General features: G+C 35.3%; 1 protein-coding gene across 1 annotated transcript in view; it reads right to left on the bottom strand.

Annotated features, from left to right (window-relative positions):
- Positions 1 to 13295, bottom strand: part of PLXDC2 (plexin domain containing 2) — a 228017-nt gene that overhangs the window by 20417 nt on the left and 194305 nt on the right. The window contains exons 10-12 of the mRNA XM_065731348.1: positions 3646 to 3706; positions 3160 to 3313; positions 1797 to 1835 (exon numbers count right to left, since the gene is read on the bottom strand). Coding sequence (XP_065587420.1) covers positions 1797 to 1835; positions 3160 to 3313; positions 3646 to 3706 — 254 coding nt within the window. The remainder of the gene's footprint in view (positions 1 to 1796; positions 1836 to 3159; positions 3314 to 3645; positions 3707 to 13295) is intronic.

The following is a 13295-nucleotide window of genomic DNA, read 5'->3' as shown; positions in this document are numbered from 1 at the left end:
GGTGCTTGAGGTGAAGAGCTGTCCAGTCCCACGCTAGCTGCCTGCTTCATAGTGACTTGCAGGCAGAGCATGGGTCTTGTTCACCTAGCAAGACAGCGTACATACAGGACAGATTGGAAATGTGTGAGTGAAGTGCTGACTGATTCACCTTTTTTATTGATCTCTAAGAGCACTAAAGTACTTTTCACAACAAAATAAAATGCAATTTGACTTCAAGCAGAATCAGAGTAAGAAAGATTCAGAGATATTCCTATAGACAAAGTGCCTAACAGTACTTCCCTGAGTTTATAGATGACCTTATTCCAATGCATTATTTCTGTGTTAATCCATGTCAAACAGCCTCCCCTGCCTCAGGGGAAAGACAACCATTGCAAACAAACTTTCCCTTTATACAAGGGGAAATATAATTTGCTTCGATTTGCTCAGCAAATCAACCTTTGCTTTGAATGACTGTTCCAAATCCTGTAGAAATCAACCTAAATCTTTCCATTCTCCTCAGCAAGTGAATACAGATCCAGTCTACATCTAATACCCAATCCTATTCTAACTAATAGCAAAATGTGATCAACTTCAAAGGGAGAAGGAATAAACCTCAGTTACCAGCTCTTGAACCAACAAAGAAGTTGACAAGAGTAATTTGCTGCAGTCTGATTTAACAGAGACTTTCATAGAGAGTCAAAGTGGTCGTATTAACTCTCAGAGGGGAATGTGCTTGGAAGAATAAAAGATCTCTGCTCATACAGACATGCAGATATGAAATAGATGTTTTTATCAATAAAATGTCACATAATTACTCATTACTATCAACTAATTAGTAATACTGAATTTTACAAGGGTTGCTTCAGAAGTATTGACTCTTATTGTATCATGCTGGCCCACAACATCAGATGCGGATGCTGGTGGTATGGCAGTAGAAGTTGAACCTTGTCACCAGTATTTTGTTAAATGTTGTTGCCATGTGACATATGGCAGCAGAGGGGCAGTCTGACAGAAGGACATCTGACATGGAAGTGCAGGTGAAGTAAATGTGTGGAGCTGAATGAAAAAATTGCACCGGAAGAATTGTAGCCACTGACATTTGTTGATGCTTACTGAATGTTCATGGACACTGAACAGTGGATGTGAGCACAGTGAGGTTGTGGGTGGTGCGTTTCAGCAGTGGTGACAAAAACAGTGGGTCATTTCCACTAATTTTGACAAGTATGGTATCCAGGCTCTTGTTCATGGAAAATGCATAGGTAATGGTGCTGACTATGTTGAAAAATATTGTTTTTATAGCCGAGAATTAGTTCTGTCAAATAATGTTATTCTGTTCTTTGTATCTGTTGTACTTTCCATGGAAATAAATAGGGAGCATTACTTTCAGAGAGATAGTCACTCACAGTGATGCATTATTTAGAACTAGCATAGTGTCCTCCCTTAAGACAGCTAAATAATGCTGTAGTATTATAATACAGAACTACAGTTAATAACTGCATTCATTCAGTTAAATTTTGTCTTTACTATGTTTTTTTTCGCGCGCGCGCGCATGTGTGTGTGTGTGTGTGTATGTATTTAAGCTAATTAAACCCGTGGTTTTCTTAAAGTCTTACAAATAAAACTGTAAATATTTAATTTACTAAGCAGTTGCTAATCTTATTTGCCCTTCTGCTCTTCTGCAGCAGTATGAAAGTCTGAAGTCCCTCGGGAATCTGGAAGAAGTTATTTCTACAGCCTGATTTTGATTAATGAAGTTTAGTGGGGTGTAACCTGACAAGACACTGACATTATTTACACACAAAAAAATAATCTCTTACCTCCATTATCTTTTAGGTGCAGCGCTATCTTGGTATCATCTATAAAGGAAATCAAAGTTAACTGTAAGAAAAAATGCATTTTTCTAGATCATGAGTTATTTTAGGAATTATCTTCTTTCTAATTCTGTACAACTTCCACAATTAAAAAATGTTTTGGTACTTACTTCAGTGAGAATTAGATCATGATGTTCTTACACTGAGCAGCGCTTTACTTCATATGAGTCTGATACAGTGGAAAGGAGGATTCAAGATACTGCCAACTAAGGGCACTAGAGTCCACCCCATAGTTATTAAAAATTATTATTTACTGTTACATATTAATATTTTAGCATACTATCATGCTAAGGACTGCACGAACCAGTACAAGACAATAAAATAAAGCAATACTTAATTCCCTCTAAGTATTATGGAAATCCTATTTATTTTCAAATTTCTTTTTTAATAAGAAAACATTAGTAGTTGTGCATCTGGCGATAATTGTAATGCAGTGCAAATCTTACACTGACAGTTCATATACTTCTCTTGGTGCAAACAAAACCAAGTCTTCTTACCAGCAGATTCTCAACTCATAATGTCTACAGCTTAAAACTTCTTGTCATGTGCCACTTAGAAATCCTGCACATATCTGGTATTTTCCCATATGTTAACACACAATTCCAATTGATATATCCCACCTGCTTTGTTCTATTTTATAGATGCCATTTTATTAACGTGGGTTAACTTTTCTATTCAGCTGAATTTTCCTCAGAAACAGGAAAGCAGGATATCTCATCCACAGAAAGGGAAGATTTAAGCAGCAGTGGAACAAAGATGGGAACTGACACACCATCACTTACCCAGCTAATTCTGCTCAGAAGCTATAGAAACAGTAAGCACTACATGAAAAGGACAGTGGCAACTAACTGAAAAATAAACCAGAAACATTCTAAGATGTTGTTAATTTGGGTTATCTATCCAACTTTCACCTAAATACAATACTTAAAGGGATCCAAAATTCATTAACTTTAGCCGGATGTTTCTTCAGTAATTTTAAAAGGATCTTATCTATCTAATATTTGTACAGATTTGGGACGGTGGCCTGATAGTTAAAGGAACGTGAATAAACTTTTGTAACCTCAAGTTCTACAGAAGACTACTCTCCCAGCACTCCCTCCCTCCATCTTCCAGCTCTCAATGCCTTCAAGCTTACTTTGCAGGAGGAAGATGCAATAAAAAGGTAATATCAAATATTATTTAACTAATTTCCAATTTTCTCAACTGCCCTCAAAGAGAAAAGAACAACATGAACATAGAGGAAATACATTTTTTTAGACTTGTAAATGACATGTTTGCACTACCGACTAAGTCAGTCTACATAACTCACCTTCTGTGGGTAGGCTGGTTGGCAGCTGGGAGCTGGTGACTCCTCTGGTGGTTGTCAAAACTCTGAACTTTGTGGTGGTTGGATGAAGAGTGGTGGTAGAGTACAGAAGTGCTTCAGTTGCGTCTATATCCTTCTCACAAATCTTATCGTTTGACTGTTGGGAAAAAAACAATACTGGGAAAGAACCAGCAGTAAGATATTTATAAATGTATCTTGAAAATGAACTGCTCTGGTACAGGAGCACCCAGAGTACTTCTTTTAGAGCAGGCCAGTTCACCACTACCAGCATCAGATATCTTTTTTTTTTTTGAAAGGAAATCCAAATGTATAGTTTCTGGTACTTATATTTTAATTTAACGTGTTTTTACTTTATGTTCACTTCATAAAGATATATACAGCATGCCTTTGGCTTTGAAAACCTTCTTTATAGTCTGAGCATTGTAAGCATATGAAAGACCACTGATGGGCTGAGGACCACTCACGTACCTCTTCAGGGCAGCCACTGTCTACCCAGTCTTGTCGGTGACGGTCAAATCCGCTGGAGCATCTTTAAATAATGAAATAGATATTAGATGGAAATAGAAGGAAAATAAGAACATGAAAGGACAAAGGAGGAAGCGAAATGAATGACAGAAAGAATAAATAAATGATGTGATTTATTTTAAATTCCATATGACTTATATGCTATTACTTTTATTCAAGAGGCTGTTGCTTACAGTATGAATTAATAATTTCAACCATTGCAGTTAATGGCATTTCAATGAGAGAATTATTATTATGAAGTTTTTTGTTTATAGTTTTTAAATAGGAGTGCGTCCCTTACACAGGTTAATTACACTTATGGCTGCACAAAGCCATATTATTTTTAAGTTTGATGTCAGCTATAGGGATGTAAATTAGACTAATTATTTTTGTCCCGATTGCTTAGCCAGGAAAATGTGACCCTACAAAGGATGGAATGAACCAGTCACTTCTTTTATCAGGCAAGGTTATCTGAGACATCAAGATACATATATTAGCATGAGATCAGTGTTCATGGATTTAGATAGCAGCTCTGCTGGACAGTGCTCATGACAACTTGAGAATACTATATAACTGCTTCTACCTCCTCATCAGCTGTAGAAAATTTAAGATGCATTCATATTTCTTACTATATCAGGTGAGGTTAATAACCTGTTTTCAATATTCTTTCTTATTTGCTATATGTGAGAAATTTCAAGACTTGTAATGTTTTAACAGAATGATTACATTGACAAGCCACATCTTACAAGCACGTTATCAGTTTTTATACAGTAACTTAGCTTGCTAGAGAACTAAATCATAATGCCTTGCTTTGAAAGTGATTCTCCCCATTCAGAGTTTTTAAACTTTTTTGCATCTTCAGATAATGTAATTTGGCACCCTTGGTCATAACTTGGACAGCAAATGAATTTTTCACTTATTCTTTAAAAGGACTAAGGAAGCAAACAAGGCAACTACTACAGCTACCTGTATTTTTGTAGCAATTTTTTATTCTCAATAACATGCCAAGATATGCCAAATGCTAATGTACTTCAAATATGGGAAACACGGTCTACTTTGGAAGAAGGGAGCCATGGAATTATTTTTATGGCAATACAGGGGATATAAATAATTGTAACAAATCCCTTGGTATTACAAAATTCTCTGTATAATTATTCTGAGCAAAGTCTACATCTTTGACATTGTTTCTTCTTAGATATATTTGCATTGATTTTCCTTCTGCCTTTTGTAATGGTACTAAAAAACACACTCAGCCCTAAGAGATGCCATTTATCACTCACTTCATAGCAACTGACTTTTCCAAAAACCAGAAATGCATCACAGAGATGTAGAGATTTCCTTACTAAAGCACAGAAATACAGACAAACATAAAGAGTTTTTTTCCTCTTCCTTGCTGTCTGTGTCCAGTTCTAGTGACCTAGCACTGCAACAGGCTACCCAGAGAGGCTGTGAATTCTCCTTCCCTGTTGATATTCAAAACCCACATGGATGCTTTTTTGTGCTACTTACTATAGGGAACCTGCTTTAGCAGGAGTTTGAACTAGATGATCTCCACAGGTCACTTACATGCCCTATGATTCTGTGACTCTATGACCATTGAGTAAATGAGTGCTTTGCTGAGAGCTCTCTCCCCATCTTTGGGGTCTTCTCCCTCTATGAGAACCTTGTGAAGCATAAAGAAATTATATGACATTCCATTTACAAGTAGAGCATAATGTTTGAAAGTCTTAATTAGTAACTTCTTTCTTGAAGAAGAAATCATCTAATTTTCAGATGTACTGAACGCTAACAAACCCATTATATTTCATTCATACCACTCTGTCTAAAATCGAATGGGTTTATGGATGTTCTGAACATCTGAAAATGAAGTCATATGATCAGATACGATATCTACGCCCTTCATAAATTCCTATAACAATGGCTAAAGTAAAAACTTATCAAAGATGAACACATTTACAGTTCTGAATTTCTTCTAACAAATGGTTGAAATATGGTGGCAAATAACATTGCAGGAGTTGATTGTTTTTCCCCAGGAATTAACTAATCACCAAAATTCAATGCAACAAGCAGGGACTTGAGGCTCATTCAAACAAATCAGATATTTTTCAGATGAATCTACCTCAGAGAAAAATACACTAAATCCTGCACACTATTTAACATTTTCTATTGATGCAGTAATGAAACCAAATAGGAACTAGATGTGCTTGGTTCCAAGTAAATTCTTTTGTCAACATCTTTTGAGGCATATGTTAATGGGACTTAAGATGTAGTGGCTACCATCACTGCTGTGCCACTGGGTTATAACTCTGAAAACTGTCATTTCAATCTACCACTTGCTCTACTGAATGTGTTTTTAAGACCTTCATTTAGTAGCATGTCGAAAATTCCCTGTTAACATTAAAACACTGCAGCAGATTTGATTAGCTATTCCATTTATGCCATCTGTCAACATGGCCATTTCATAACAACTTCATTGTCAAGTGATGACCCAAATCTGCTCCTAGCAAAGCAATAACAAATATATTCTAGGGAACGAGAATAGGGATATTCATGAAACATAAAGAATTCTGGGATTTCTGTAGAAACTGGGAGTACTGGTTCAGCAAGCAAATGAAGAATTAGTCTTTGCATGTGTAACAACGATGATTTGGCATAACTAATGCAGCTGAGTCTACATAACAAAAAAGATGTCAGAATCCTTCCAGTGGACTTTACATAGCTAAAAAAGGATATGGAGATGTCATCAGATCTACCAGATGTCATGTATTATCTATTTGGCAAAGAATATTTAAATGACAAGAAGTGTACAATAAAGGCATGAGTGAAAATGATATGCTTTTTGTCTTTTAAGAGAGTTCAATGAGAATAAAGAATAATAACAAGTTATATACACTTTACACATAAGACTGATCAAGGCTTAACTTGTAAAAGCTAGAAACGTAATGGAAAATTATTGGGAAGGGACAAAGTCTGAATGGAAAAATATTTTCACCATGTTGATCCGTATTAAAACAATCAATAGCACATTAAAATGCACATGTGGCCTTTAAGTCTAATACTCCTTTTTTTTTTTTTTCCTCCTGGAATATCTGTAACAGCATACTTAGAATGAATATCTGGGAACTGAAGAGTATTCCAGGAATTATAAGTGATTTCTTAAATACTATGTAATTATTCAAGTGAATTAAAATATTTACTGACCCTTCTACATAAAAAGTTAACCTGGAAATTAAGTGGAAAATTGAGTAGACATAACTATTTTCTGCTTTAGTCACAAAAGAAGTTGCATAATGTAATGAAGAGATGAAAACACAAGCTGGGCTTTTGAGTTAATTAAGAGAAAAATTAAAATATTTTAAAGTAGAACTTCTTCAGAAGCTGAAGGAGATGAAGGTACTTCCATTCTGAATTATTCTGATGATGAGATAGGAAGTAAAAAAAAAATACTGGAGATCTTAGTGTCGGTTCAAGTGAAAAATAAAACAATCAGCATTTTGGGGGGAAGAAAATATATCAGACATATGTTTCCTCTCAGTCTGCATTTATCTCCGTTTCCTGCAAAACAGACTCCATTTTGGTTCTTCTATGCTTTGAATATCATTTTCTTGTCACACAATGCTGCCTGGAAAAATATTGTACACTCCTTCCTTCATTACTTACCTATTTTTCTTGGAAGATACAAAACTTAATCAAATGAAGTGTAACTATGAATTACTGCAGTAAGTATTTATGTAGGTTGCTCTGAAAGTGATGCCTCCTAGTTATTTCTAAGGAAAACAGAACAGATACAAACAGCACAGTAAGACTATTTAATAGAGCAAGTTATCAGCTACTAAATACTGTTTTTCCAACATAGAAAAAATAAATTTTCAATATTAGCTAATTCATGGTGACCTGATAGAGGCACTCTCCATTACATCGTGTGAGAGCTGTGCATACTTGTCTGGAATGAGTCTTGTTTTTCACACTGCAGTCACTACTGCTGAAATGTACAACCACCACCTCACTGTACTCATATCTACTGTTCAGTCTCTGTAAACATTCAGCAAGCATCACTGAATGTCAGTGGGTGCCATTTTTATGCATAGAGGTATTGAGTTCTACCACTTTGCATCATATGCACTTCCACATCAGACACCACTTTGTCAGACTGCCCCTCTGCCGTCACATGGCAACAAAATGCAATGGAATATTGGCAGGAAGGGTCCACCTCTACTGTCATATCATCAACATCTGCATCTGACATCATGGGCCAACATAACAAAATAGGAGGCATTACATTCAGGGCAACCCTTAGAGGACTTGTTCCTACTCTGTTGTTATAAAGTCTTCCCTTGAATAGCTAAGGCGTGCTTAGTAAGAGGATACTAAATATACAGCAATGCAAACAATTTGTACTATATTAACAAGAACAAGAGAAATATAATTTCGAACTTCGAGTGAATATCTGGTGCAGAATATTCATGCCTGTACTATTTAATTCCACCGTCATCTCAGTGTTGCATATCACAAAATGTACAACATACAGGTGATGACAAGGATGACCAAAGAGTTTAGTGGTATAAATACCATTAGGCAATCTGCAACCTGGATTGTTCCACAGTATTATAGGACAGGAACTAAAAAAACAAAAAACCCCAAAAAATTACAATCTGCATCATCATGTAAAGAAAAAAATGCAAAGTTGTTAAATAGTGTTGTTTTTTTAACCATAAAGAAGCTGTCTTATACAGTGAAAGAGATCGAATGAGTGAGACAATATTCATAACTCTGACATAAAATGAAGATAGTCATTAAGAAAAAAGGAGTCTCACTGAGAATTCTTGTTTCTAGAAGAGTCTAAGAATGGAAGCAGGCTAAAAGAGGTAAGTTTCATTTTCAATTTAAATAAAAAATAAAAATCCTAGTTTAAATGGGAATTGTCAGTGTTCCTATTAAAGAAGAATTGGAGGATTTTTTCTATAACATTAATGTGACTTACAACAACAAAGAAAACATGCTGAAAAGCAGATAAGGAATAAAAAAAAGTTTTTACTAAAGGTCTGCTTTAAATAACTAGAAGGAAAAGGAGACTGTAAGAGGGACCCAGAGTCAAATTTATGAGATTATAGTATCCTTTCCAACAGAATAAGCAGAAAATAATAACCACTAAATGTGTTCTGTGGGAAGGAGCTATATTGAAATTTATTTCTGGCACTGTACTTGCTCTGTAACACTATTGGGTACATTTTACACTCTGGATACTGACTAGCCCAATTAACCTCACTTTCTTACCTTTACATGGTTGTTGTTTTTTTTAACTATTTTTAACTTTGAGTTTTATAAAAATGATCTCTTTAATTGTCGAATGTTCCCTTGTTGGTGGGTTCCCCACTCACATCTCCCCCCCAGTAACATTTTCTTCTTGATAAATAATAAAAAAAAGGCTTGCTGTATTTTGAAAACCTCTTTCTGTCTGTGTTCTACACAGACATCCTGCAAAAGTACTTTTACTCTTCTTTTTAAAATAAGAACATGAAGGTCACCTTGAGGGAAAATATTTCCTATTCCACTTTAGAGGAAGAAATAGAACATAGGACAGATCCAGATGAGGTAACACAGAATTCTTTAACAAAACCAAGAGCTAAGCTCAGATTTTCTGAAATCCAGATGAGTATTCATCAAGCCACAGATGCTATGCTTCCTACAATACTCCCAGATATATAAGTCTGGATATTGAAGAACTCCATGTCTGAGGTTGCATACACCAAGGCTCCAATCTCATTCATATATTGGCCAAACTCCATTGTTATGCATATGCTGTTCCTGATATTTTGCTCCTTTATAAAATGTACAGAGAGAATATTAGTAGTAAAGACCTTCTGACAGGTTGAAAGCAGCTTGGTGCTGCTGGTACGTCTGTTTGTATTTCTGTAATCACTCATGAACCCACAGTGATTGAGTAACACTTCATGTAGCTACTTCAGTACCAGTGGGCATCAGCATCTGAGCTGTCAGCAAGATAAGTTCAGAGACATTATGGTTTAGCCAGACTATGCTGCTGCTCCTGCATTATCTCATTCACAAATGAAAAAGGAGTAAGAAGTCAAAGCAAGCAGGAGCAATGACAGCAGAAGGAAGTGACAAACAAAATCTATTAGACAGTATTTGAAATATACATAATGTGTGCAAGAAAAACAAGAAAGTATTCTGCACAAAGAAAACACACAATTTTGAAACTGTATTCACAGTACTGCATTTGTGGATCACATAGAGTGGATGAAATAACAAAAAGAAAAAGCTGTAAAGCTTCAAGAAATTATTCAGCTAGAGAAGAAAAGAAAGGACATGAATCATCCTGTAACCGATTATATTAAGAGGAGCTTTTAAGTTCACAAAGGTTTTTTTTTTCTCCTCAAGTCAATATTCTACTTGTCTCATTCCTTCTCTAAAAGTGAGTCAAACTCTGAATTCAACATTAAGAAAGAACACTCTGCAAAGCAGATTAGCAACAAATTACAGAACAGTTACAGCTCATCAATTTCATCATTAATTGTAGCTATTAATATTTATTGCAATATCTGGTGAGTAAGGGTTTCACTAATGTTATGTGATAATGCAGGAGTTGGTAGAGTTAAGAGAATTGAATTGATGAATTAAAGAAGTAATGGTGCAGAAAAAAAATCTCAATGTTTTCTCAAAAGAACTTCATTCATTCCCCCAAAAAGGGTAATATCTCCAATAAGGAAATGTTACAGAGTATTCAGTGTTTTGATCTCTCTAAAAATCAGTAAAATATATAGAAGACTAGTAGACTATGTTGAAAAATGGATCAGTCTGCCCTAGCAGTTCTTAGTCTTAGATTATCTAGATTTAACGAAAATACATGAAGATTTCATGTTTGCCCAAATTCTGAAAATATTGCATGGAACATGAAAAATTTTAAAAATTTAAAAAAGAGACATTTCACTTATGGCTCTTCCTTAAAGAGAGACATCTAGGAGACTACTACACAAATATGACTCCAGTGATGTTCAAGGTATATTGAGAAGTACCTCAGCACATCAGGAAAGAAGTTATGACTATTGTGATCACTCTAATTCTATCTGTAATGGTCAGACATATCCAGAAATAAACATATCCAGAAATGTTCCTTGGCAATGAAGATTACTGGCACAGGATAGCTTATGCCTGAGGAAGCACACTCTGGACCCAGAAAAGAAGGAGGCTGCATGCAAACTGCCAAATGGGAATAATCCCTGGAACTGTATGACTCCTGCACCTTGCCTGAAAACTGTTCTGGACAGCGCTCCTGGGCATGGGCTGCAATAACACTGGGGAACATCCTAACTGTTTAGTGGTTCAAACAATCATTTTACAATGCTTGGGGAGCTTGGCAGCCTCTGTTTAATTTGCAAGCAATTCTATATAAAACAAAAAAATTTAGTATGGGAAGATGAACTACAAGTGCACTGTTACTTTTTTTGTATGCCTGTGGAACTGACCATTAAACAGATCTGAGTGGGATTGCCACTATGCATTATTTTTCAGTGGAGCAAAAAGAAAAGAAAAAATTCAATAGTGCAAAAGCTTTCCACTAAAAATAATAAATTTATTAAGATAAGTGTTTTTCACTATTCTCTTTTAATGAATGCACTTCCTAATTATAAGACAGAGTCACAAATCTAGAAGAGAATTCTTCATACTAACACAGAGGGTAGGATGCTGATATGAAGGGCAGCAAAACTAAGGCTTACACAAGAGTACATTAACCGCCACATTACAAAGTATCCTAGAGTCAGCCGTAACAACCTGGATTGCCTGTCTTCACAGAAGGGTTCCGAACAAAATTTGGGAGTCTTCTGAAAAGGTTTGTCCCCAGTTTTGTCTTTTTTTACTTTTTAGAAACACTTGGAATAAAACAAGAAATGTACAGATGAGAAAATTATTCCCAGAATTTGATCCAACATAGAAAGGTATTTGGCTGATATTTATACATGTATGAATCTCAGTGAAAATTTAGTTCACCTTTTTGCATGTTAACTTGCCATAAAGTCATGTAAAGTCATCATGTTCTACAGTGGTACTTTTAAATTAAAGACTTTGGTCTCAGTTAGAAGCTTACAATGTCTTTAAAATTGAATTGCCATTCCACTTAAGAAGGGGTCTTGTGAAGCTGCTTTCTTCCTATTTCAAACAATACCATCACTGGGCTCACTTAGTTTGAGAATTAATCCACTTTCTTTTCTTGCTTTGCTCCCATCAGACTTGCCATGCATAAAAAATTCCCAATTATTGAATGCTAATTTCCTAACACATTCTTGCAGTTCATGCGTTCAAATTAGCTTGTCAAATCAAGAAAGAGAAGCTTGGAAAAGATTTGAAGAAATTGGGTGTGGAACAATTTTCTGCTCAATAAAGTATAGATCTATTTATTACTCACATCTCTATCAGTGCTGACAAATCTACACATTCATTCTTGATACGTTTGTTGCACTTGATAAAAATGGCCTACTACTGTTTTGACTCATCAACAGAAGAAAAGTATGCAGTATTTTAAGCAGAGTAGACTGATGAAGAGACAGAGTCCCTACTCATATATTCAATATGTTTATTCTCTGATCAGGAAAGAAACAGCATGTAAGTTAGAAAAATATTACTGACATTACTACTTATTTATCACAGGCTATATTTGATGTAATTCAACAAACTGCTTATTAAGACCCAAGTGTTAAGACCAACGTATTTTTCTATAAAACCACTTCAGCATAGAGAACTGCTGCTGGTGGAATACAAATTCTAGAGACAGTCTGCCCGGGCACATTTCCTTCCTTTTGCCCAAAGCAGCAGTACAATCAGCAAATTCATAAATTATACCCATTGATTGAACAAAATTTGTTTTTCAGAATACACTATATTTTAAATCTCTAGCCCTTCAAAAGCATTTAAAATGAGATTTTCCTTGTCATTTGTATATGAATCTATTACCCTGATTGGATTATATATGCTCCCTCTGGTGGTTTACTTAATCCATACAAATGTCTCATTTTTTTCTTGTCAATTCAATGGCTATGATGCTGAGGCTGATTTTGTAATAACAGCACACTACTGTCAGTTAAATGGTGTTGCAGTAAAAACAGCTTGAGCATAAAGAAGCATGTTTTCTCCTCATCTTTTGATTTGAATTTGAAATATGAATGTCCCTAATGCAAACAAACAAGGACAAATGCATACTCATCCCCCAAACATTTAATAACAGCATTTAATGAAAATTGAGCTCTACAAATGGTAGGTAATGAATGTAAAGATGGAAATTAAAGAATTTTCAGGCTGAGGCAAAACCTCCTTCCCTGCATGGTACAAACTGTTTTGCTGCCTTGTACTGCAATGACCAGGTTGCTCCTTCATTCATCAAACCCTCAGTAAAACTTCATTGCATAAGAACCTCCAGAATTTTTGAAGTCTATAGAGAAGATCTAAGTTAAAAACTTATAAATGTTGATTTTATTTATTGTTTTGGTAAAATAACCTAAGGTGATGATCTTCACTGCACAAATAAGCTAATCTGTCTGCATTGTCAGTTGATGATTATTTTTGATCCTGATCTTGTCCACTGCCTTTCCTTGCTCTATAAA

This window comes from Cyrtonyx montezumae, unplaced genomic scaffold (assembly GCF_038088225.1).
Source record: "Cyrtonyx montezumae isolate F1298 unplaced genomic scaffold, pur_monq_1.0 scaffold_14, whole genome shotgun sequence".
Classification (NCBI taxonomy): Eukaryota; Metazoa; Chordata; class Aves; order Galliformes; family Odontophoridae; genus Cyrtonyx; species Cyrtonyx montezumae.
The sequence above is the reverse complement of the archived record's forward strand: the minus strand, read 5'-3'. Positions and strand labels throughout refer to the sequence as shown.